General features: G+C 42.7%; 1 protein-coding gene across 1 annotated transcript in view; it reads right to left on the bottom strand.

Moving 5' to 3' along the window:
* Nucleotides 1-576: 576 nt before the first annotated feature.
* The window catches only part of LOC126199493 (uncharacterized), a 124,094-nt gene continuing 98,210 nt past the window's right edge, over nt 577-26,460 (bottom strand). The window contains exons 4-5 of the mRNA XM_049936415.1: nt 16,734-16,838; nt 577-1,398 (exon numbers count right to left, since the gene is read on the bottom strand). Of these exons, the coding sequence (XP_049792372.1) occupies nt 1,312-1,398; nt 16,734-16,838 (192 nt within the window). The 3' untranslated portion in view covers nt 577-1,311. The remainder of the gene's footprint in view (nt 1,399-16,733; nt 16,839-26,460) is intronic.

Consider the following 26,460-nt stretch of genomic DNA (forward strand, 5'->3'; position numbering starts at 1 on the left):
GATCTTTCTTTCATCGACAGTAATTCGTGACAGTGGTAGGCATTTATTTTGTTCAGAGAGATATGAGAGCACGGTGGTTACGCAGAGAAATTTCCGACAAAATGTATGTATTCTCTGAACTACGAATAGAATCATAGCCCCAACAGCGACGTATTTACACTGCACATGACGAGCGTCATAGACTTTGCTGTGTATACAAGTAAACAAATACTCCTACACATACACTAGGCTTTCATATTGACCCAGAATTATGTTAAAAATGATTTACATCCTCTGTTTCCCTTCAATGTTTTCGCGGGTCTCCCTTTGTTACAAAGGAAATGCTGAAGTTGATAGTGGCCTCTTAAATATTCGCAATTGCGACTCACTCTGCCGCACTGCCAGCTGGCGTTATAGGTATTTGGATGAAAAGTCCGACTCCAACAGTCCGCTCTACCTTTAGAGGTAGTGATTAAAAGTATTAGAAAAATATAAATAAGAAACAAAATCATGGAGGTATGTGTAATGACAGGCCGTCGCCTACATAGAATGGCTGACATATGCAGCAGTTATTATCTTTAATAAGCACAGGTTTCCTATCACTAAGCCACACGCTTACTTCCTTTTACAAACATTATTGCTGATACCAATTACACTTTCAGCAATTCCAAAATGCATTTTGCACTGTAATTAACTAAACTGTTAAAGTAATTGCGCTTTTCATTAATCAAGGGACGAGTTCTGCATTCTACACTAGGAAGTTCTGAGACACTCGCTCTAGAAATCAGAAGACAAAAATTCTGTGTATTCTTAAAGTTCTCATCAAGTACTGTTCTGACTGTCTCTTAACCACCCGGCATTGCGAAAGTGAGACATCTGTGAAACGCCTTTTAAATAGAAAACATACCGTGGCTTGTGACAAGCGCTTGATGACTAGATATTCAACGCTCCTAGAAGTGTTTATATACCGACGAACTAAGACAAAATATGGTGATGTGCGCGGCACGGTGACTAGCGAAGCGAAAATGTCGTGTCCCTAAAAGATACACTAAGAGCCTAATCGCAAACTGCAGTTTTCCAAAAAGAGTGTGCGATCATCTTCTCCGTTATTTCTGACGTTCTAAGTTTTCTCTTCTACCGCATACGCTAAGCACGCTTGGCTTTATGACGAAACGTCGTCTTTCTTCACGTATTCCCACGCACGGTCCTCTTCATATGACCTGCTGCCTCTACCGTCACTGATGCTAAAGCTATATGTCCACTTAGGTGACTTCGGGTACGCTTTTCAGCGTGCAGCCCTGGCGAGTGGCAGAGATGTGTCTTCAGGAACAGTCAGAGGAGTTGGTGGTGGTAGCAGCCACGCAGCAGTCCATCCAAATCGCAGTCGAGACCTTGCAGGTAGTTCCCTGTCGCGCACACCTGCCAACACAACAAAATCACATTTTTATCTTCAAATGAAAAAAATAGACATTGACGGAAAAGAAATCGCAACCGCAAAAAGAGTCGTGACGCGCAAACGAAAGTTCGTAGGCGTGTTACTACACCTGAAAGACGAAGTCTAAATCAAATTTCGCCAGTAGCGCTGGTATGAGGTTGAATATCAGGTTTGCTTTAAACACACGCTCTAACGGTCGAGAGTCTTAGTTACCTTTGGGATTGGACGTCGTGAACTAATGTTAGTCAAGAATGCCTTTAAGCGACAAAGACGCCATTACCAAGACCTCACTGAGTTTGAACGAGGTCGTAAAATAGGGCTACGAGGATCTGGATGTTCGTTCTGCGATATTGTACAAAACTTGGCTGGAATGTAGCCACTATACACGATTGCTGGCAGTGGTGGTCACGAGAAGGTAGGTTGTAAGAAGAGCGGGCTCCAAACGGACACGTAGCACTACCGAGAAGGAAGACCATGTTGTTGTTGTTGTGGTCTTCAGTCCTGAGACTGGTTTGATGCAGCTCTCCATGCTACTCTATCCTGTGCAAGCTTCTTCATCTCCCAGTACCTACTGCAACCTACATCCTTCTGAATCTGCTTAGTGTATGCATCTCTTGGTCTCCCCCTACGATTTTTACCCTCCACGCTGCCCTCCAATACTAAATTGGTGATCCCTTGATGCCTCAGAACATGTCCTACCAACCGATCCCTTCTTCTGGTCAAGTTGTGCCACAAACTCCTCTTCTCCCCAATCCTATTCAGTACCTCCTCATTAGTTATGTGATCTACCCATCTAATCTTCAGCATTCTTCTGTAGCACCACATTTCGAAAGCTTCTATTCTCTTCTTGTCCAAACTATTTACCGTCCATGTTTCACTTCCATACATGGCTACACTCCATACAAATACTTTAAGAAAAGACTTCCTGACACTTAAATCTATACTCGATGTTAACAAATTTCTCTTCTTCAGAAACGCTTTCCCTGCCATTGCCAGTCTACATATTATATCCTCTCTACTTCGACCATCATCAGTTATTTTGCACCCCAAATAGCAGAACTCCTTTACTACTTTAAGTGTCTCATTTCCTAATCTAATTCCCTCAACATCACCCGACTTAATTCGACTACATTCCATTATCCTCGTTTTGCTTTTGTTGATGTTCATCTTATATCCTCCCTTCAAGACACCATCCATTCCGTTCAACTGCTCTTCCAAGTCCTTTGCTGTCTCTGACAGAATTACAATGTCATCCGCGAACCTCAAAGTTTTTATTTCTTCTCCATGGATTTTAATACCTACTCCGAATTTTTCTTTTGTTTCCTTTACTACTTGCTCAATATACAGATTGAATAACATCGGGGAGAGGCTACAACCCTGTCTTACTCCCTTCCCAGCCACTGCTTCCCTTTCATGTCCTTCGACTCGTATAACTGCCATCTGGTTTCTGTACAAATTGTAAATAGCCTTTCGCTCCCTGTATTTTACCCCTGCCACCTTTAGCATTTGAAAGAGAGTATTCCAGTCAACATTGTCAAAAGCTTTCTCTAAGTCTACAAGGAAGACCATAGCATTCGGCATATGGCTCTGGCGCATCATACTGCAGCAATCTGAGTAGCAGTTGGCATCACAGTGACAACGAACTGTTACAAATCGGTTACTTCAAGGACAGCTCCGAGCCAGACGCCCTGTAGCGTACATTCCACTGGGCTCAAAACAGCGCAATTCGTAGCGTCAGTGGTGTCAAGCGAGAGCCCATTTCAGGGCAGCTTGGGGGGCTGCTGGTTCTGCCTCGGTGCCAGTGATGTCTGTGTCTTGGACAGAAGAGCAGCTCTGGGCCTCCTACCAACCTGTCTGGGTTCTAGACACACATTATACCTGGAGCTATGGTCTGGGGTGCAATTTCGTATGGTAACAGGTGCTCTCTCGTGGTTATCTCACACAACATGACTGCAAATTTTACGTCTGAGCCGTGGTCGGTGTAATATCTCTATATATTCTACTAATTATCCCTACACAATTCTGTGAGTGAATTACGTTTCCTACTTGACCATCTATATAATCGCAGAATCGACGCGCAAAGTAGTACAGTACTATTACTATTACATGAGCGCATAATTACTCTTTGTAATATTCTCTCTGGTGTGCTGAGGGGACTTCTAGGATCTTCTCCGTGCCGAATAGCTGCATTGAATAATTGTAATTTTGCTATCGAGATTACTGGAAGAAAGAAATTGAAAATATATTGTATGCTACTCAAGAAAATACAGGGTTATTACAAATGATTGAAGCGATTTCACAGCTCTACAATAACTTTATTATTTGAGATATTTTCACAATGCTTTGCACACGCATACAAAAACTCAAAAAGTTTTTTTAGGCATTCACAAATTTTCGATATGTGCCCCTTTAGTGATTCGGCAGACATCAAGCCGATAATCAAGTTCCTCCCACACTCGGCGCAGCATGTCCCGATCAATGAGTTCGAAAGCATCGTTGATGCGAGCTCGCAGTTCTGGCACGTTTCTTGGTAGAGGAGGTTTAAACACTGAATCTTTCACATAACCCCACAGAAAGAAATCGCATGGGGTTAAGTCGGGAGAGCGTGGAGGACATGACTTGAATTGCTGATCATGATCTCCACCGCGCCGAAAATTCAAAGCGTTTGACTTTGTCATCGGGTGTCAGGGCTTGTAGCAATTGTAAACGGTAAGGCTTCTGCTTTAGCCTTTTCCGCAAGATTTTCCAAACCGTCGGCTGTGGTACGTTTAGCTCGCTGCTTGCTTTATTCGTCGACTTCCGCGGGCTACGCGTGAAACTTGCCCGCACGCGTTCAACCGTTTCTTCGCTCACTGCAGGCCGACCCGTTGATTTCCCCTTAGAGGCATCCAGAAGCTTTAAACTGCACATACCATCGCCGAATGGAGTTAGCAGTTGGTGGATCTTTGTTGAACTTCGTCCTGAAGTGTCGTTGCACTGTTATGACTGACTGATGTGGGTGCATTTCAAGCACGACATACGCTTTCTCGGCTCCTGTCGCCATTTTGTCTCACTGCGCTCTCGAGCGCACTGGCGGCAGAAACCTGAAGTGCGGCTTCAGCCGAACAAAACTTTATGAGTTTTTCTACGTATCTGCAGTGTGTCGTGACCATATGTCAATGAATGGAGCTACAGTGAATTTATGAAATCGCTTCAATCATTTGTAATAGCCCTGTATATACTGAGCATGTACATCAAAGGTGTGTAAGGAATTTCATTATATATGTATTCTCTAATTGGAAATTTGCACGGAGGTGGTAATCAGAAGAGAACTTCCGATGAATTGGAAACGAATCTGTAATCATTAGATCCAAGAGCTCCATTATTTCATCGGATAACTAAACTCTATCAAAGCAAACTTTCCGCTTGATCTGAGGTTTCCCGACTGACTACGCAGCGCAAGAAAACCAAGACATTTTATTTACACAGGATTGCAGATCACTTCGAATCATCGAGACTGCGGACAAGGAGAGTCATCGTCCGATTCTGATTAAACAAGTAAAGCTTAATTATAACTTTCTTGAGCGACTGTGATGACTGTGACATGACTGCTTGTGAATGAGATCATTAATAAAATACTAATAACTAACTTTCCTCCTCACCAGCAACCAGTATAAACACACTATTAATTAAAATTATATCGGCTCGCGCTAGTGCCATTTTTCCTTTTGGCCATTTTGTCACCATCGAGTGGCGTCTTATTCCTCCGTCAGTTACTACCTGAACGAACTGCTCATTGGCCCCCGTCAATGGCAGTTACTACCGTAACTTCTCTGGTGTGGCAGTTATATTTCCGTATCGTGGTGTGTGTGGGGCAGTTTGTCCGTTGCGGCGGAGCGGCGAGCAAGTCTCTGCGTCGTGCGATCAGGCCGGCACCGTTGGTGGCGTGCACGTGTGGTCTGAGTTGTGTGGCACTAGATGCGATTTCTGGTCTGCTCAGTTCGTCGCCCACCGCACCTGCATACTGGAGTTGAGTAATCAGTGAACCTGTCATGAAAGCTCAACCGTTGTGACATCTCTTCAGATTGCCGGTTGTTGCATCCTGGGCTGTCCCCACAAGGAGCAGCGTGATGGTGTGTTGGAGTCAGCAAAATTTTGCAGCCATCTCCCTGTGTGGTGGTTAACCGTTGAAACGATTATAATTTATTAGTGAAGTGCACCAGCGGTATCTTCTGCCTTGTGGCCGTTAAAGTTCCCGTTACCTGCCCTGGTCGTTAGCGTAGTTTTGCAGCAGTGTGTTTCCCTCGCTGGGTTGATGCTGTCTGGTATGGCATGTAGTTTGACAGCTTGGTGTTGTTCTTTTTTCTCTTTGAGTGTTTATTGTACCTTGACTGTGTTTATACACCATTTATTAAGACACAATCCTGCTGCGATCCTTGTCTTCGCTGATATCTTTGGTTGTCGTGCTGTTGGTCGGGCGGAAGAGAATTAATTAAGCGGTTGGTTGGTTAGTCAGCCGTCAGTAGGTCGTGCTGCAACCCGATTGTTTAGTGTTACACTTGGCTGTCTGTCTCACCTAAACTGTGGTTAGAGTTTCCTCCCCAGGCCGACGCTTGGAACACTTCTGAGCACCACTGTTTGTTGTTTGTGATTGTCATTTTATTTGGTCGCAGGTACTGTGCCAGGCCTTCAGCCGTGAATTGATATTGTCTGTTTTATGTTTAGGATATGGCCTTCAGCTGAACTTCATCACAACGTTAAGATTAGGTCTTCAGCTGTGTTTCATTGAAAATTCTTGTTGCTCTGTATTTAGGCCTTCAGCCGCGTTTATTTCAGAATCTGTGGCTTTAATATGTAAATCCCTGTCTGTAAGGTTTCTCTTTAATTATCTTGAATTCTTGAAATCGCCTTCAGTCGTGTTCTGAAAATGTTTATCTTAAGTTTGTCTTTAATTATTCTTGAGTAATTGTTTGGGCGTTCAGCCGACAAGATACTTCAAGTTTTCTTAAGCTGTTTTTCTGTTGTACTGTGTAACAGCTTATCTTTAAAGTCTCTCTTTTATTATGTAAAGAAAACTTTTTCAATTGGCTTTCAGTCGAAGAATTAACTTGAATTTTCCTTAATATGGCCTTTAGGCGCAATTTGTAAATGTTTGGCTTTTAAACAATTTCCTTAGCTGATCTGAAATATTATTTCGGCCTTTAGCCGGGAAGATATTGTAATTTTAGTTAAGGCCTTCAGCCGTTACTCTAAATCCTGGTGTTTTAAAAACAATCATTTAAACTTATTCTGGAGAAGTTACTTGGGCCCTCAGCCGTGAATTGATCTTTGTTGTTTTAAAGAGAAAACTGTGCTTTGGTTTGAGGAATAAAGTTGTATGTGTTCTTGTATAACTAACAGTAATTGACCTTGGCCCCTTTCCACAACCTGATCCGCTCTGTCCTGCGAAACCAGATTTAAACGTCAGTCTGGCGATTCGACCCGTTGTGCTGCTATTCATGAACAGCATTCCAGGGTGTGTTTTCCAACAAGATAACGCTCACCCAAATACCTCTGTTGTAATCCAACATGTTCTACAGAGTGTCGACATATTGCCTTGGCCTGGTCGATCACCAGATCTGTCTCCAATCGAGCACATATTGGACATCATCGGGCGACAACACCAGCGTCATCCACAAACAGCATTAACTGTCCCTGTTTTGACCGACCAAGTGCAACAGGCATGGAACTCAATCCCACAGACTGACATCTGGCAGTTGCACAGCACAATTCAAGCATTTTAGCATGCTTACATTCAACATTCTGGCGGTTACACAGGTTATTAATGTACCAGCATTTCAGGGTTATTAACGCACCAGCATTTTACATTTGCAAAGACTTATCTTGTGCTTACATCAAACTGTGATTTTGCAATCTTAATTACCTCCGGCCAGACGACTTCGTTGGCATGGTGTACTTTGTTTGGAGAGCCGCGAGTAAAATTCACAGAACAACGTTTAATGAATATCATCGCTTTCTTAAAACTTATCAAATGCAAGCAATGCACACCAGGAAACTTGTCTACAGGTGTGAGTGCTATGTGTTCCATATTGAATTGACGTCTGGAGTGGCACTCATGGCAATGGTGGGAGCACATCGTGATCTAAGTAATATGTTTATAACCAATGCAAGTAATCTTTGCGAATCATGGGTATATGTCTAGATGAGTGAGTCAATATGTATCGAAGGCTGGCTGACGTGACACAAACAAAAGAAAAAATAAGGAAAAACACGCTTAACTACATGTTTAGTTCGTCTTACAACAATACTCTTGTGAAGCTTAGTATGCACTGAGTCTCACATCACATCCGTCTGATGAGGTGGTTTCACTGGTCATATTTATTACGGCGCTTCAAAGTTGAGTAACTCCCTTCCCGTTGTCCGAAGAATTTGAAGTGAATTAGGCTTATGAGTGCGAAATGCGACTGGTGATCTGAGGGAAACAAAAATTGGCGGTCTGAAATTGTCATATTTCGAAATGAGTCCATGAACCATCTGTGGAAGTATTTCGAAATTATACTAATTCATACAAAAGAACTTGTTTGTTGTTGTGGTCTTCAGTCCTGAGACTGGTTTGATGCAGCTCTCCATGCTACTCTATCCTGTGCAAGCTTCTTCATCTCCCAGTACCTACTGCAACCTACATCCTTCTGAATCTGCTTGGTGTATTCATCTCTTGGTCTCCCCCTACGATTTTTACCCTCCACGCTGCCCTCCAATACTAAATTGGTGATCCCTTGATGCCTCAGAACATGTCCTACCAACCGATCCCTTCTTCTGGTCAAGTTGTGCCACAAACTTCTCTTCTCCCCAATCCTATTCAATACCTCCTCATTAGTTACGTGATCTACCCATCTAATCTTGAGCATTCTTCTGTAGCACCACATTTCGAAAGCTTCTATTCTCTTCTTGTCCAAACTATTTACCGTCCATGTTTCACTTCCATACATGGCTACACTCCATACAAATACTTTCAGAAATGACTTCCTGACACTTAAATCTAAGCTCGATGTCAACAAATTTCTCTTCTTCAGAAACGCTTTCCTTGCCATTGCCAGTCTACATTTTATATCCTCTCTACTTCGACCATCATCAGTTATTTTGCTCCCCAAATAGCAAAACTCCTTTACTACTTTAAGTGTCTCATTTCCTAACCTAATACCCTCAACATCACCCGACTTAATTCGGCTACATTCCATTATCCTCGTTTTGCTTTTGTTGATGTTCATCTTATATCCTCCCTTCAAGACACCATCCATTCCGTTCAACTGCTCTTCCAAGTCCTTTGCTGTCTCTGACAGAATTACAATGTCATCGGCGAACCTCAAAGTTTTTATTTCTTCTCCATGTATTTTAATACCTACTCCGAATTTTTCTTTTGTTTCCTTTACTGCTTGCTCAATATACAGATTGAATAACATCGGGGAGAGGCTACAACCCTGTCTTACTCCCTTCCCAACCGCTGCTTCCCTTTCATGTCCCTCGACTCTTATAACTGCCATCTGGTTTCTGTACAAATTGTAAATAGCCTTTCGCTCCCTGTATTTTACCCCTGCCACCTTTAGAATTTGAAAGAGAGTATTCCAGTCAACATTGTCAAAAGCTTTCTCTAAGTCTACAAATGCTAGAAACGTAGGTTTGCCTTTCCTTAATCTTTCTTCTAAGATAAGTCGTAAGGTCAGTATTGCCTCACGTGTTCCAGTATTTCTACGGAATCCAAACTGATCTTCCCCGAGGTCCGCTTCTACCAGTTTTTCCATTCGTCTGTAAAGAATTCGTGTTAGTATTTTGCAGCTGTGGCTTATTAAACTGATTGTCCGGTAATTTTCACATCTGTCAACACCTGCTTTCTTTGGGATTGGAATTATTATATTCTTCTTGAAGTCTGAGGGTATTTCACCTGTTTCATACATCTTGCTCACCAGATGGTAGAGTTTTGTCAGGACTGGCTCTCCCAAGGCCGTCAGTAGTTCCAATGGAATGTTGTCTACTCCGGGGGCCTTGTTTCGACACAGGTCTTTCAGTGCTCTGTCAAACTCTTCACGCAGTATCGTATCTCCCATTTCATCTTCATCTACATCCTCTTCCATTTCCATAATATTGTCTTCAAGTACATCGCCCTTGTATAGACCCTCTATATACTCCTTCCACCTTTCTGCTTTCCCTTCTTTGCTTAGAACTGGGTTTCCATCTGAGCTCTTGATGTTCATACAAGTGGTTCTCTTCTCTCCAAAGGTCTCTTTAATTTTCCTGTAGGCAGTATCTATCTTACCCCTAGTGAGAAAAGCCTCTACATTCTTACATTTGTCCTCTAGCCATCCCTGCTTAGCCATTTTGCACTTCCTGTCGATCTCATTTTTGAGACGTTTGTATTCCTTTTTGCCTGCTTCATTTACTGCATTTTTATATTTTCTCCTTTCATCAATTAAATTCAATATTTCTTCTGTTACCCAAGGATTTCTATTAGCCCTCGTCTTTTTACCTATTTGATCCTCTGCTGCTTTCACTACTTCATCCCTCAAAGCTACCCATTCCTCTTCTACTGTATTTCTTTCCCCCATTCCTGTCAATTGTTCCCTTATGCTCTCCTTGAAACTCTCTACAACCTCTGGTTCTTTCAGTTTATCCAGATCCCATCTCCTTAAATTCCCACCTTTTTGCAGTTTCTTCAGTTTTAATCTACAGGTCATAACCAATAGATTGTGGTCAGAGTCCACATCTGCCCCTGGAAATGTCTTACAATTTAAAACCTGGTTCCTAAATCTCTGTCTTACCATTATATAATCTATCTGATACCTTTTAGTATCTCCAGGGTTCTTCCATGTATACAACCTTCTATCATGATTCTTAAACCAAGTGTTAGCTATGATTAAGTTGTGCTCTGTGCAAAATTCTACCAGGCGGCTTCCTCTTTCATTTCTTAGCCCCAATCCATATTCACCTACTACGTTTCCTTCTCTCCCTTTTCCTACTCTCGAATTCCAGTCACCCATGACTATTAAATTTTCGTCTCCCTTCACTATCTGAATAATTTCTTTTATTTCATCGTACATTTCTTCAATTTCTTCGTCATCTGCAGAGCTAGTTGGCATATAAACTTGTACTACTGTAGTAGGTGTGGGCTTCGTATCTATCTTGGCCACAATAATGCGTTCACTATGCTGTTTGTAGTAGCTTACCCGCATTCCTATTTTCCTATTCATTATTAAACCTACTCCTGCATTACCCCTATTTGACTTTGTGTTGATAACCCTGTAGTCACCTGACCAGAAGTCTTGTTCCTCCTGCCACCGAACTTCACTAATTCCCACTATATCTAACTTTAACCTATCCATTTCCCTTTTTAAATTTTCTAACCTACCTGCCCGATTAAGGGATCTGACATTCCACGCTCCGATCCGTAGAACGCCAGTTTTCTTTCTCCTGATAACGACATCCTCTTGAGTAGTCCCCGCCCGGAGATCCGAATGGGGGACTATTTTACCTCCGGAATATTTTACCCAAGAGGACGCCATCATCATTTAATCATACAGTAAAGCTGCATGCCCTCGGGAAAAATTACGGCCGTAGTTTCCCCTTGCTTTCAGCCGTTCGCAGTACCAGCACAGCAAGGCCGTTTTGGTTATTGTTACAAGGCCAGATCAGTCAATCATCCAGACTGTTGCCCTTGCAACTACTGAAAAGGCTGCTGCCCCTCTTCAGGAACCACACGTTTGTCTGGCCTCTCAACAGATACCCCTCCGTTGTGGTTGTACCTACGGTACGGCTATCTGTATCGCTGAGGCACGCAAGCCTCCCCACCAACGGCAAGGTCCATGGTTCATGGGGGGGCAAAAGAACTTACTGAATTCCATTCAAGAAGATTATGTCCATGTCCTTATGATCTTTAATAGGCCTAAATGTCTTTCTCACCACTGGAAATTCGGTTGCCAGTCTTCTGCATAATTTGAAACTGTCCAAACAAATAATATCTTTCGTACTGCCACGCAGTGTATCGCCTGCGAATCTATGTTCGACTCAAGAGCAGCAGGAAGCTTGAAGAAGAGTCATTTGTTGCGCTGTTGCAAAACTTTTTTATATAAACAAAGTAAAGCTGCATGCCACGCTGCGTTTTACTCTATGCATAAATAATTGAAATCGCAGGTTTTGGACTCACATGATTTTTCTCAAACGATTGCATTCAATTGGATATCACTTAAGCGACTTGTATGTCCATAACGAGTTATCGAACTGGGTAAAACGAGCTACAGTGTAAGGCGATATTCGATGCACGTTTCATTTTTGTTGAATCCTCCACGTCATTGAGAGGTGAATGCTAGGGTTAAAGGCAGAGTGAAAAAATTGGCCCAGCCAGGATTTGATCCTATAGCCATATGGTTTATAGCCAAACTGTCTACCATTAGACCATAACTCTAGATACAATTTAGTTCACGCTTTCTGAAAACTCGAAGTGCTGCTGCCCTCTCGAGTTTGTTCGCTAAGTGGCAACGGCATCGTTCTCATAACGTACCTGTAATTCATCGTAGTTCAGACAATTTCTACGAAATGTTTATAAATTATGCACAAAAACCTTCCTCATGAATCCTTCTATCTATTAATGAAAAGCGGATTAAAATCCCTACAGCAGTTCCTGAGATTAGCCTGCACATACAGACGAACGCGAGGAAGTGACTTCAATTTATATATGCAGGATGGAGAAAAAATGTCGCACTTGGCTGTAGGCATGCGATCCCTCATCTCAATTGAAGAAGAAAGTGTATCTAGCATAACCTAGTCCCGCCATTAGGTTCACCAGAAATGAGATTTAAAACACGAGGCTCTGGCAACGCTCTGACTGCCTTCAATGTTGCCGAGAACAGGCAGCAAGAACTCTGTGCTGTGCCGGGGCTGTTCCACTAGCTCACTGAGACGAGGCAATACAGTGGGGAACAACATGCAGACCCACCAATGTTCGAGTCGTGTTCGCTAAAACTTGTTGTTTTTCAGTTAAAGCATCTAATTGTATCCAATTTATATCTCCACAATGCGGTACTTCGTGTATTTCTTTCTGCTACTGTTACCTTTATTTTAACATTAAGACATAACGTAAACTTCTTATGGACGTAAACGAGCACTTTGTTTCGTTCATGACACAAATAAAGCCAACAGAAAATAATAGTGGATACAGTAATATCGTTTTATCCAACGAGGTACAAAAAATACAATACGTAGGCTACACTAGATTGCACATTATGCTACGCACAATAATTCTATTTGGCACGTTTGACGTCCAGACTTATTTTCATACAGATAGTAAGTACACGCACGAGCAATGTACGCTTTAGAGAAAACGTTCAAAGCGACCACCTTGCATTTGCCAAAACTTCGGCATTTGCTGGATTGTTCGTCGCGGGACTCTACGCAACTCGCCTGCACCCACCAAAGTCGAAGATTTGTGTCCCCACACAATAAAATCTAGTGACTTAAGGTCCAGAAAACGTGGCTGCATGAACGTGGCACCACTGCGACCAATCTATTCCCTTGAAACATTTCATTTAAATAGTTACGCACGTTCATTCCAAAGTTGGCGGTGTACCCTCTAGCTGAAACCATAGCTGTTGTCGAATACCAGGTGGAAAGTTTTCTAACGCGCCCGACAAAGTATTGTGGAGAAGCTTACGATACGTGGGCCAAAAAGCACTGCTCCCACAATTCCGCCCCACAGGTTTATGAAATTCAATGAAATGAATATCCCTAGCTGCATATAGGCGTTGATATAACTCAACTGGGACAGTTGAAAATGTGTGCCCCGACCGGGACTCGAGCCCGGGATCTCCTGCTTACACGGCAGACACACTATCCATCTGAGCCACCGAGGAGAGAGACGATAGTGCGAATGTAGGGATTTATCTCTGGCACGCCTCCCGTGAGACCCACATTCGCAACTTATTGTCCCGCACTGTATTCATAGTGATCCTGCCCATTATACTCATTACTCGCGGCTTTACTGCCGATTCCCGTAAGAGTACTCCGGGCACTGCTTGTGCATCCGCACAGAAGAAGATGGTCAAATGGCCGGTGAGGCTTATATATATATGGTATCTGTTCTTAAGCACATGTCCGAAAGAACAGATACCATCTTCATATATATAACCACAGGTATATGCCAAGGCGTGCCTTACAGCCGAGTTCACTGGTGCCCTGTGGATAGTGTTCCGACCAAGAAGGGCTGCTGTGCAAGTTGAAAATATCTTCGCGAGTTAAACTGAATTCTGCAATCCATATCAGGTAATTTGTAAAATGTTCGTTATCTTCCACTTGGTGCAGAAGCTATTCGCAAAACTATTTTCGTCGAATACGGTCTTTTGCCCGCTGGCGTTGAGTCAATGTGTAATGCTACGGATGCAGTTCTTCTTGTGTAACACTTCGACAGTCAGCCTTTGAGACATCTGCCACTGCCTTGCAATATCACTGGTACTTCGCCGAGGTAATGGAAATGAGCCTTTGGCGTCATTGGCCGGGAGGCCCCTAGCGGGGCAGGTCCGGCCGCCTTGGTGCAGGTCTTATTACATTGGACGTCACGTTGGGCGACCTGCGCCGTATGGGGTTGAAATGATGAAGACAACGCAACACCCAGTCCCTCAGCGGAGAAAATCTCCGACCCAGCCCGGAATCCAACCCGGGCCCGTAAGACCGCAATCCGTCACGCTGACCACTCAGCTATCGGGGCGGACTTCGCCGAGGTGATTGATGAGCTTTCAAGAATCGCGTCCTGTGCTTGTGGAGTACGTCCTTGTACGACTACTGTCCATTACTTGTGGACGAAAATAACCGGTTTGACGAAGGCGTTGTTGCAGCCGACGAACACATTCTTATCCGGATGGCGCCTTTGCGGGTACCGTGCGGCATACGCACGAGCAGCAGCAGCAGCTTCGTTATTGGATGCATCCAGCACCAAAAGCATACCGAGGTATCCATCGTTTGTACATCCATCGGAAAGCTACTAAAATGAACGTGACAGGACAATATGATTGTGCAAGGCGCAGTTAGTAGATACATACATGTAGTATAACGGATCCCACTGTAAAGTGACAGGCCATTGTTACGTGACAAAATGATGTCCGGCTTATAAACGACGAGAACTAGAGAATGGACGTCTGCAAAATTGTAAAAGAACATGACGACGAAGAGCTCCCTGGTGGATGTGAGTCTGATGTCCCAGCAGTCGTCTCAGTAAGCTACGACGGCTAGTACGGTAGTGTGGAGTGACACACATTCCTCTGCGTATTCCTAAGCGCTGCATGATGTGACAGTGTAGCCGCTCCTCGTTTTCAGACATGTGTTTTCAGAATGCACCCGGTATGATTATGCTAAATAAACTTTTGTCTTGAATGAATGGATGAGGAATCGCATGCCGACCTCAAAGTGGCATTTTTTTCTTGACTCTATATACATTTAACAACGGTAGGAATTGATCAAACGATTTCTGAATGTCGCACAGTTCCACTGTTAGAAATTTCTGGATGATGGCGTAATGAAAAATGAAATATAGCTACGCAAGTAGTGAAGCTCTTTACCGATGCCGGTCGCGGTGGTCGAGCGGTTCTAGGCGCTTCAGTCCGGAACCGCGCGACTGCTACGGTCGCAGGTTCGAATCCTGCCTCGGGCATGGATGTGTGTGATGTCTTTAGGTTAGTTAGATTGAAGTAGTTCTAAGTTCTAGGGGACTGATGACCTCAGATGTTAAGTCCCACAGTGCTCAGAGCCATTTGAACCATTTTCTTTACCGATACACGGGAAAAGGCTTTGCAGAAGTGGTCTACTTTATAATGTTTATGACTAAGATAATGGAACATAAGATACACACGACAATACAATCCTTTATAAGTACAGAGTGATATATGATAATGATTATGACTATATTGAGAGCTAAGACGTGTGTGACGAAACAATTACATTCGTGATGATTACATACGAATGTGTTACCTGAAAATAGAGAAATATTGTTTCGAAACTTTTAAAGAAATTGCTTGACTTGCTTTCAGAATGCTCGTTTAGTACATCTTCGCCAATGTCCCAGTAGTAATACAGAGCTGAAAATGCCACTTACCTTTCGGCGTGACAAGGCCGCCTTCTCCAAGACATTGTCTTATTATTATTATTTTATTAGTATTGTTATTACCATTCCAATTCCTTTGCTCATGTGTTTCGCAGGTGGCGTCGTTGCAACGCAAAGTATGCTGGCTTTACCGAAGTCTCTATGTTTAAAACAAAGCATTGCTAATACTATGAAGCGTATGCAATAAATTTTTAAGCTGTAGATAGTTACAAGAAAGACCTGTCCGTACAGCTCAACGCGCAGCGCCCTAGCTTCCAACTCAGAGAGGTGAACCAGATGGGGATCGAACCCATACCATGGTTTGATTTTTATCGGCCTGGTATATCGGTCAGCCTGAATGTGGTTTTCAGGGAGTTTGCCACACTTGTTTAGGCTAACGCAGGGCTGGTCACCAATCTCCAAATCAGGAAATAAGATACACAAATCGTTAAATTACGATAGAATGCGGAACAGAGTTTATCCGAGTCACAGATAGTTGCCGCGTATCATTTCGTTCTCTCAGGTTAACTGCCGACTGTGGCTACAGCAAGGGCATCCGGCCGCAAAGTTAAAATAATTGACTGTATTACAAAAGCAGTAGACCCTGTACGCTGGATAACGCTTGTAAAAACAGAGATAATTACGAGATTGTGAGAAAGCTTATTAATAGCTTATATGATGGTCTTATTTTCACTATTATTTCTGTTATTTCACCACTCTTGCGAACGCTTTCCGGAAATATTGTGGTGGTGACACAAAATGTACGGTATTTGACAAGGCACTATTTTTAAAAGGAACAATCAGTCACAATTTTAACTAGAAGACGACTATGAGTTTTCGATTCCTTGTTAATGAGGTAACTTACGAACAGCTCTTTCGCACGTGATGTAGGGTAAGTTATGAACGTTTATACGCAGGTACGAAATGATATTTTTAGGGGAAAAACGCAGGTAACGTAAATAATAGTAAACAATTAGTACGAAAAATATGGTATGCATAATTTTTACGATGTTGTAATGATCGCGGTAAACAAATTTATATTTATTTGCACATGCAAAGGAAAAACTGTTGCCTGAGCATCGGTGTAAAAATAACTGAAAAGCAGACGTGTATGGCTTTATCCTGCGACAAGTGACTACTCGATAACTAACGATTCCGCACTAAACAGTGCCATAAAACTACCCTCGTCCTTTCTACGTGGGTACTAAAGTACTGATCACTAACCTTGTCAGTGTCGCTGTTCTCCTGCCGAGGAACGGTATACTGGCACTGCTGCGGAGGCGGCAACTGGTGGCCCGACGTCGAATTCTCTTTGTCGCTCGTCTGCAACTAAGCACAGAGGTGCACGCTAAGTAATACGCTCACGAACATATATTATTTTTTTCCTCATAAAATATTGTTAATTAGTCTTTGGAAACTGAGGAAGTTCTAAAGCTTCTTATTTAACAAATCTTAAGACATTGGTTCGTCTAGTGGTTCATATAAGGTTCAATTCCTTTCCCTTTTCTTCCGCCTCTGATCTGAAAGATCTTAAGGATAATTTCAAATTCTATGGAGAAAATATGGCGTTCAGCACCAATTATTAAATGATTTAATTAAATAGAAGATGAGAACAATGTTCTCTGACGGGAGCACTTTTTCGTATCAGACACATTTCTTACAAATATCTCCACAGTTATATAATGAGTATGTTACACTATAGAAGAAAATAAATTATTTCAAAAATACATTTTGTAGTAATACGTAACTTTTTTTGCAATTGTAGTTATATTCAACCTTCCTTCGATTAATTCCAAATAAATAACCTCTGTTATCACTAACGGGATGAACAGCCAGTAAACTTCCATATCTCATATTGACATTTGACATCAAACGACCATATAAGACTATGAATATTCCGCTGTTCGTTGTTCTCCACCACCGTGCGGTGTGCCGTCAGTTACTCTACACTTCACTACCATAATGTGGTTATGGTGACGTCATACTTACATTTATGTGAGATAATATAAGATTGGGTTATTGTTATTAAACAGCATGCGTACGAAGAAAGGTGGAAAAAACAGATGAGAGTTTTGTCGACATCGAGGTCAGTAGCGTAGGTGCTCAAACTCGAACTTGACAAGAATGGGTTAGGAAACCAGATTCAGCGTTTCTGAACAAATCATGCAGTAATTCGCCCCACGTTGACTCAGAAATACACGGAGAATGCGAGCTAGAGAAATCAAACGGGGATTTGTAACACGTCTCTCACGAATACGAGTGCATTGTCTTAATCAAGGCACGCCTATCTCGGTCCCTACGTTCGACTCCGGCTTCAAAAACGCGGTGATTTCTGTATGTACAAGAACGTCATAAATCAGTGTCAAATACGTAAGTTCAATAATAGCATTTCCCGAGGTATCCAACTAATTACCTAGGACGGAGACTGCTTTTTTTATCAAAGTGTCTATAAATTGCATCAGGAATACTATAGCGCTTATATAACCTAGTTAGGAAATGGTTGTTCGGTGATGAGACTATCATCTGTTTCATTTTCTCTCGGCCCACATAATTATCTCATACAGCTTAAATTCTTCTTAATCCATGTGGTTTCCAGTAACTCAGGTGAAAACAACGACAACTAATAAGTTTCATAATCACGGCTTCAAAATAGAACAACAGCTTACGATGTGTTAACCATAAAGTCTGGCGTAGGATGTCCAGTGCACCTTAATCAGTGGACATAACTGTGTAGAAAGGATACGTACCTTAACAAAAGCTGATCATTAGTGTGTGACCTATCCCCTCCCCAAAGTTTGTTGATGAGGTGCTAAAACAACGTGTGTTCATTTAATGCAGCAGGATTGATCGGTGACGTCAAATCTAAATACACTCCTGGAAATGGAAAAAAGAACACATTGACACCGGTGTGTCAGACCCACCATACTTGCTCCGGACACTGCGAGAGGGCTGTACAAGCAATGATCACACGCACGGCACAGCGGACACACCAGGAACCGCGGTGTTGGCCGTCGAATGGCGCTAGCTGCGCAGCATTTGTGCACCGCCGCCGTCAGTGTCAGCCAGTTTGCCGTGGCATACGGAGCTCCATCGCAGTCTTTAACACTGGTAGCATGCCGCGACAGCGTGGACGTGAACCGTATGTGCAGTTGACGGACTTTGAGCGAGGGCGTATAGTGGGCATGCGGGAGGCCGGGTGGACGTACCGCCGAATTGATCAACACGTGGGGCGTGAGGTCTCCACAGTACATCGATGTTGTCGCCAGTGGTCGGCGGAAGGTGCACGTGCCCGTCGACCTGGGACCCGACCGCAGCGACGCACGGATGCACGCCAAGACCGTAGGATCCTACGCAGTGCCGTAGGGGACCGCACCGCCACTTCCCAGCAAATTAGGGACACTGTTGCTCCTGGGGTATCGGCGAGGACCATTCGCAACCGTCTCCATGAAGCTGGGCTACGGTCCCGCACACCGTTAGGTCGTCTTCCGCTCACGCCCCAACATCGTGCAGCCCGCCTCCAGTGGTGTCGCGACAGGCGTGAATGGAGGGACGAATGGAGACGTGTCGTCTTCAGCGATGAGAGTCGCTTCTGCCTTGGTGCCAATGATGGTCGTATGCGTGTTTGGCGCCGTGCAGGTGAGCGCCACAATCAGGACTGCATACGACCGAGGCACACAGGGACAACACCCGGCATCATGGTGTGGGGAGCGATCTCCTACACTGGCCGTACACCACTGGTGATCGTCGAGGGGACACTGAATAGTGCACGGTACATCCAAACCGTCATCGAACCCATCGTTCTACCATTCCTAGACCGGCAAGGGAACTTGCTGTTCCAACAAGACAATGCACGTCCGCATGTATCCCGTGCCACCCAACGTGCTCTAGAAGGTGTAAGTCAACTACCCTGGCCAGCAAGATCTCCGGATCTGTCCCCCATTGAGCATGTTTGGGACTGGATGAAGCGTCGTCTCACGCGGTCTGCACGTCCAGCACGAACGCTGGTCCAACTGAGGCGCCAGGTGGAAATGGCATGGCAAGCCGTTCCACAGGACTACATCCAGCATCTCTACGATCGTCTCCATGGGAGAATAGCAGCCTGCATTGCTGCGAAAGGTGGATATACACTGTACTAGTGCCGACATTGTGCATGCTCTGTTGCCTGTGTCTATGTGCCTGTGGTTCTGTCAGTGTGATCATGTGATGTATCTGACCCCAGGAATGTGTCAATAAAGTTTCCCCTTCCTGGGACAATGAATTCACGGTGTTCTTATTTCAATTTCCAGGAGTGTATCTTGGTTTGCTCTGGCAGTCGGATCTCTTTGAGTGGGTAGCGCCTACGAAGTAGATATTCTGCTCTCCCGCAGTGTTAGCCGGGTTGCCTAGATCGCGGCACTCCAGCAAGTTTGATGAAACATCTGCCTTGACGATTGTAATACTACATGAACGTAAAATATTGATTGATGCTAAAGGTGATTTTGCGTGATTGGCATACCGATTCTGGATTGTACGTGCTTCGAACTAAAACTTTTTGATTGCCCCTTACAGAAATTTTGGTGTAATTCGTCTTCATAGATGTAACCTTACGGGCTTTCTGCTGTATTACATTAATATACTGTTACTGGACAGCCCAGTCACCTATTTTTATTGATGACATTTAATTCACACGATCGAGTTGGAAATTATACAATTTCAGCTTCAGACGTGTTTGCGTCAGTCCAGTTCAGCTGAACTATTGAAGTAAATCAAGTGATATAGAACACAACGATGCCGAAAAGCGGTTGTTCTAATGTAGGGATAAAGTATTACAGTACTCACACAAGAACTGGTATATTTTATAATTACAGTAGTACTGGTTTTTGATGATATTACGTTTTGGATCACTTTATGTACTTCAGATTTCAGCTGATTTGGAGCGCCACAAGCACATCTGAAGATGAAACTGTACAGCCGGCCGCGGTGGTCTAGCGGTTCTGGCGCTGCAGTCCGGAACCGCGGGACTGCTGCGGTCCCAGGTTCGAATCCTGCCTCGGGCATTGGTGTGTGTGATGTCCCTAGGTTAGTTAGGTTTAAGTAGTTCTAAGTTCTAGGGGACTTATGACCTAAGATGTTGAGTCCCATAGTGCTCAGAGCCATTTGAAACTGTACAGTTTCGGTGTCAGTCATGTGAACTGATGCTGTAATAATACCTGATGAGTTGATGGAAGTATACAGTAACGATGCATTTACAATGGTTAGTTTGCGCAGTATCTTCCAATATAGCCAAACAACTCTGAATGTTGAAGAAAAAAGTGACAGACCATCCCTCTGTGACGACTCGAGGGTCGCATGAGGAGTGCAGGCCATGGTGGTCGAACACCGGCGCATCAGAATAAAGGCGATAGGGAAAGAAGTTGAAAACAGGTCATGGATCATTTTTCAACAACTTGCATTACATTTTTAACGTTGACAATTGTCGACACCCATTGGTTCCGCAGCTGCTTACACACATTCAAACAGCCAACCGACCAGAGGCTACAGTAGAAATGTTGCGGCTGTGTCGGGCCAATCCAGATAACTGCTTCAGCTGCCTAACAGCCATGCACGAGTGCTGAACATAGGCGGAAACGAGCAAATTAATATTGAAAACATGAGGATTCACCAATGTCGAAAAGGTGCCGACCCGACCGTCATCGGAAGAGGTTATGGTAAGTCTCTTCGGATTACCATGGCGTGGTAAGAAATTCCATCCGCAGGTCATGACGGTCCCATTGGTAACGACCGACCGCCGTGTCATCCTCTGATAATGGCGTCATTGCATACAATATGGAGGGTTACGGGGTCATCACACCGCTCTTCCGGTCGTTGTCAGTTTTTGTGACATGGAGTCAGCTTCTCAGTTGGTCTCACGACGGTGAGTGTAAGCCGTTCATTCTCCTAACGTATTATGCAATGATATCTTTGTCATTATGAGGAAGCCATTGCGTGGCAAACATTTTCATAAGGACGACGTGATTTTCGAGATGGAGCGCTTCCTGAACAACCAGGGTCTCCGCCAAGTCATTCATCATTGGGCAAAATGTGACGCAGAAAAGGATGAATATGTAGAGAAGGAGTAACACCATACATCGCCACAATATTCTAACCATAGAAAAAGGTCCATTTCAATATTAACGAAATACAATTGTAAGTAGGCTGTTTAGGTTTTCTTATTGGTAACGCCACGTAGCGCTCTGTATGAAAATCACTGGCTGTGCTGTGTGCAGTCTGTGGCTAGTTTGCATTGTTGTCTGCCATTGTAGTGTTGGGCAGCTGGCTGTTAACAGCGCGTAGCGTTGCGCAGTTAGAGGTGAGCCGCCAGCAGTGGTGGATGTGGGGAGAGAGATGGCGGAGTTTTGAAATTTGTAAGACTGGATGTCATGAACTGCTATATATATTATGACTATTAAGGTAAATACATTGTTTGTTCTCTATTAAAATCTTTCATTTGCTAACTATCCCTATCAGTAGTTAGTGCCTTCCGTAGTTGGAATCTTTTATTTAGCTGGCAGTAGTGCCGCTCGATGTATTGCAGTAGTTCGAGTAACGAAGATTTTTGGTGAGGTAAGTGATTTGTGAAAGGTATAGGTTAATGTTAGTCAGGGCCATTCTTTTGTAGAGATTTTTGAAAGTCAGATTGCGTTGCGCTAAAAAAAAAAATTGTGTGTCAGTTTAAGCACAGTCATGTATAATTGTTCTAAGGGGACGTTTCATATGTCGACCCTTAGCCAAGGATACCTCACTGGAATCTTCTGATTTTGTCTTGTAGTTTGTGTATTTAGTGTAGCTTTTGTTTATTGCTAGCGCGTAATTTTAGAGAAAATCTATTTTGTAGTTGCAGTCTTTCATTGTTGTACAGTAAAGCAGTTGTGGCATGCATGTAGATTTGCACCAAGTATTTCGCAGCTGCAATTAACTAGATATTATTTTCAGTGCTATGTTAATGTGTTCTCTTATTTTTGCTCTTCAAATTGTGCTTTTCTGTGTTATCGTGTGAAATATTGTGACAATAATGGCGTGTGAAAAACGTAATACTAGGCTCCAAAGTAAACTGGGAAATGACAGTGAAGACGAAAGCAGTGTGTTAGCGCCACCGTGTAATAAATTAACTAATGTTCAAAGTAGTAATTTGGTAATTGTACATAGGGAAATGGAGTGGGCTGCAAATAATGGTGTAGGCAGTGAAACAATTAGTGAACAGGGAAGCATTATCGATCGATCGGTCGGCAACAGCTTGCCTCAGGAATCCGAAATGACAGGACACAATCTTGCAAATACTGTAGATTCAGGTTTTGCGTCCTCGCCGTTTTGTCAAATAAGTCAAGACACATTTTCTGCTTTTCAAAATGCGAATATTGGCAGTTCAAATGCATTGCCGAATAGCACTGAGGAACATGTTTCCGACACCAGATCATTGTTATTACAATTAATGCAACAAATGGGACAAAAGCTTCAAATGTTAGACACAATGGAACAAAATCTTCAAAACTTAGACACAATGGAACAAAATCTTCAAAAGTTAGACACAATGGAACAACACCAGACACAAACACAGCAACAGTTAGACACAATGGAACAAAATCAGAGACAAACACAGCAAAAGCTTCAAAAGTTAGACTCATTGGAACAAACTCTTGAACAAACACGTGAAGATTCAACTACTGAGTTACACAACATTGAATCGAAATGTCAAAAAGTCTGTAATGACGTAAAAACACAAATTTGTGAGCATTTTCAACCTATTTTTTCGCGGCATGAAAATGCATTATAGAATCACGAAGCAGCCATAAAAGAACTGCAAACTATTGTTCATGAAAATCATGAGACCTTGCAAGCTAAAATTGACTCAGTTGCATCTACCGATTCGGTTACGCAACTTGCAAAAACTCAGGAAAACTTAAAGGACACAGTAGATACTCTGAAAATTGGTTCAGAAAGACACATGGAGGAAATTAGTTCATTATCAGAGAAAGTAGTTGAACTTTCGGATCAGCTAAATAATTTATCTACGAAGGTAGATGATAATCTGAATGACACAAAACCGGTAGTCTTTAATGACACAGGAGAGTGCGAACAAATTAGGAAATGCAAACAAAATCAGAATCAAATTAATACACAGTACAAAAGAGAAATCCGGGAAGTACAAGATCAGCTGATACAGGTAATACAAGAATTACGTATTTCAGAGGACACTCGCGATCCAATACGGGAAGAGGGACATAGAAATACTGAACAGCCACAAAATAATAACACAGGGCACTTCGGAAATTATGAAAGAAATTGGCAAGGTACACCGAATTTTGAGATGGAACCTCCGAAACGACGTAACAATGACCGACATGCGACTTGCCGACATGATGATTTTGACTATAAGCTGTTCATTACTACACGTAAATTCAAAACATTTAAGAATTCTGGCAACGACATTCATCCACAAGCATGGCTCCATCAATTCTCTCATTGTTTTCCTCCCAACTGGTCGTTAGAACACAGATTAGAATTTATGTGTGGCTACTTATAGAATGAAGATCGGTCATTCACGATTGTCATAGTGAAGGAGAATTTTATCACGCCCTCCTCTCAGCATATTGGTCTCAAGCTACACAAGACCGAGTAAAACACAGCATCATAATGATGAAACATTTCGAACAATCTGAATTTTCCAGTCTTGTGAAATATTTTGAAGACATGTTGCACAAGAATCAGTACCTGTCAAACCCATACAGCCCCTCAGAACTCATCCGCATTTGCTTAATCAAATTACCTGAACAATTACGACATATTATTTTGGCAGGACGTTGCAAAGACGACATTGAAGCTTTTCAGGGCCTCTTACAAGAATTAGAAATTGACACTGACAATCGCGGAACGCGAAAACAGGAACACAACAATTACAGGTCACATCCGTCGTAATTCCGCGATGAAAGAAATAATAACTGGACACGACGAGGCTATTCTCACAACACAAATCGTGACCAAAACAGACACCACCCGTATGACAACCACTGGCAGAGTAATAGTTACAGAGAAAGTTCGCATTTCCGTAGTAATGAATATGACAGAGACAATCATAGAAACAGACAATATGGTAACCAGAACTATTATTATCAAGGGAGACAGAATAATTTCAGACGCAACAGTTCAGCGCGCAGTTACGATTCAGGGAGAAATTCTCCACCACGTGACCGACAAGAAAGAAACTGTGGAATCTACCGACATGACGACAGACGATATGATCGTAACGACAGACCTGAATTGCATCAGAACTGGCGGGATTTAAACAGGTGCTGGGCCCTCTCAACAAGGTGAATTTGTAGAAGTTAGGTCTCCAAACCCCAATAACGACGCGCGCCAACAAAGAGACAATAGGCAATGACTCATACCGCTGGCAGCCACAAAACGTACGTATGAAACTGACGACGCAGCTGCCGTAGCTAGTAATTACATAAAAATGGAAGACATTAGGGATATCTTACTCCAGGAACACGACGTAAAACATAACAACAATGAATTTCCTGTGATTCACATTACAATAAATGACGTAAAATTTATGGCAGTACTTGACTCTGGCAGTCCCATTTCAGTAATTAGTGAAACAGGCTTTAGCAAATGCAACAAATCGAACGATTGCCCCACACTTCCGTTACGTAAGATTAAATTACAAGGTGCAATCTTTGGAAAAAGTGTAGATGTACGCCAACAAACCAACTTAGAATTCTGTTGTCAAAGCCACAGCTTCTTTATGAACTTTCTTATTGTCCCATTAATGTCAACAGAAATTATATTGGGAGTAGACTTTTTAATGAATACAAAGCAATCTTAAATTTTCACGATGCTGAAATAAGTTTAGAGAAAGAAGTCAATAGCTTTGAAATTTGAAGATTGGCTCTCAAACCATGACGAGGAAATTAATCGGCTTTACCTTCTATTAGACAACAGTTCGGAATTTTCTACGGAACTAGACACTAACAATCACTCTGCAAGTACTGACAGGGCTGATATCGACGGCATATTTGAAACTAATGAGTTAATTCAGAATAAAATTCAAACAATTGACAATTGTAATGACAGTGATAGGCAGGACTTTTTTGAGATTTTACAAGCACATTCCACAGTTTTTACTCACAAAACAGGAACAATCAAGGGATTTCAATACTAATTTCGTGTTCGTGAGCATACTAAATTTTGTGTTAGACCATACGTAATTCCGGCACATTATAGGGACCGTGTTAGAACAGAAATACAATCTATGCTTGACGAGGGCATTATTGAGCCTGCAGTAAGCTCATACAACAATCCATTACATGTTGTTGAGAAGAAAAATGCATCGATCAGGCTTGTCTTAGATTCGAGACAAATCAATACTATCATCATTCCTGAAACAGATGGGCCGCAAACGTTGGAAGAACTTCTTCAAAATTTTAATGGTGTAAAAGTGTTGTCTTCTATTGATCTCAGATCCAGCTTTTATCAGATCGAACTTCATCCAGAATGTAGAAAATATACAGCTTTCCTTTGTTTCGGCGTTTGTTATCAGTGTCGGAAACTTCCTTTTGGTTTGAACATTTCTTCGGCAGCATTCATTCGCAGGCTAAATTCCATATTGCCTGAGTTCTTAAAACGTCACATCACCTTATATGTGGACGATATTCTAATAGCAGAAGCTTCATGGGAACAACATAATCGCATCCTCAACAGTTTGTTACGTATTTTTGCAGAATCTGGAATTACAGTTAACTTGGAAAAGTCTGAATTCGATAGGTCAAAGGTGAGGTTTCTGGGACATATTATTTCTTCTGAAGGCATTCCGCCGGATCCTGAAAAGTTAGAAGCAATCAGAGGCATTCCAGTTCCATCCACAAAAAAACAAGTCCGCAGTTTTCTAGGTCTCGTAAATTTTTACCGTCGTTTTGTGAATATGCAAATTCTTGTT

Source organism: Schistocerca nitens, chromosome 8 (assembly GCF_023898315.1).
Source record: "Schistocerca nitens isolate TAMUIC-IGC-003100 chromosome 8, iqSchNite1.1, whole genome shotgun sequence".
In the NCBI taxonomy this organism is placed as follows: domain Eukaryota; kingdom Metazoa; phylum Arthropoda; class Insecta; order Orthoptera; family Acrididae; genus Schistocerca; species Schistocerca nitens.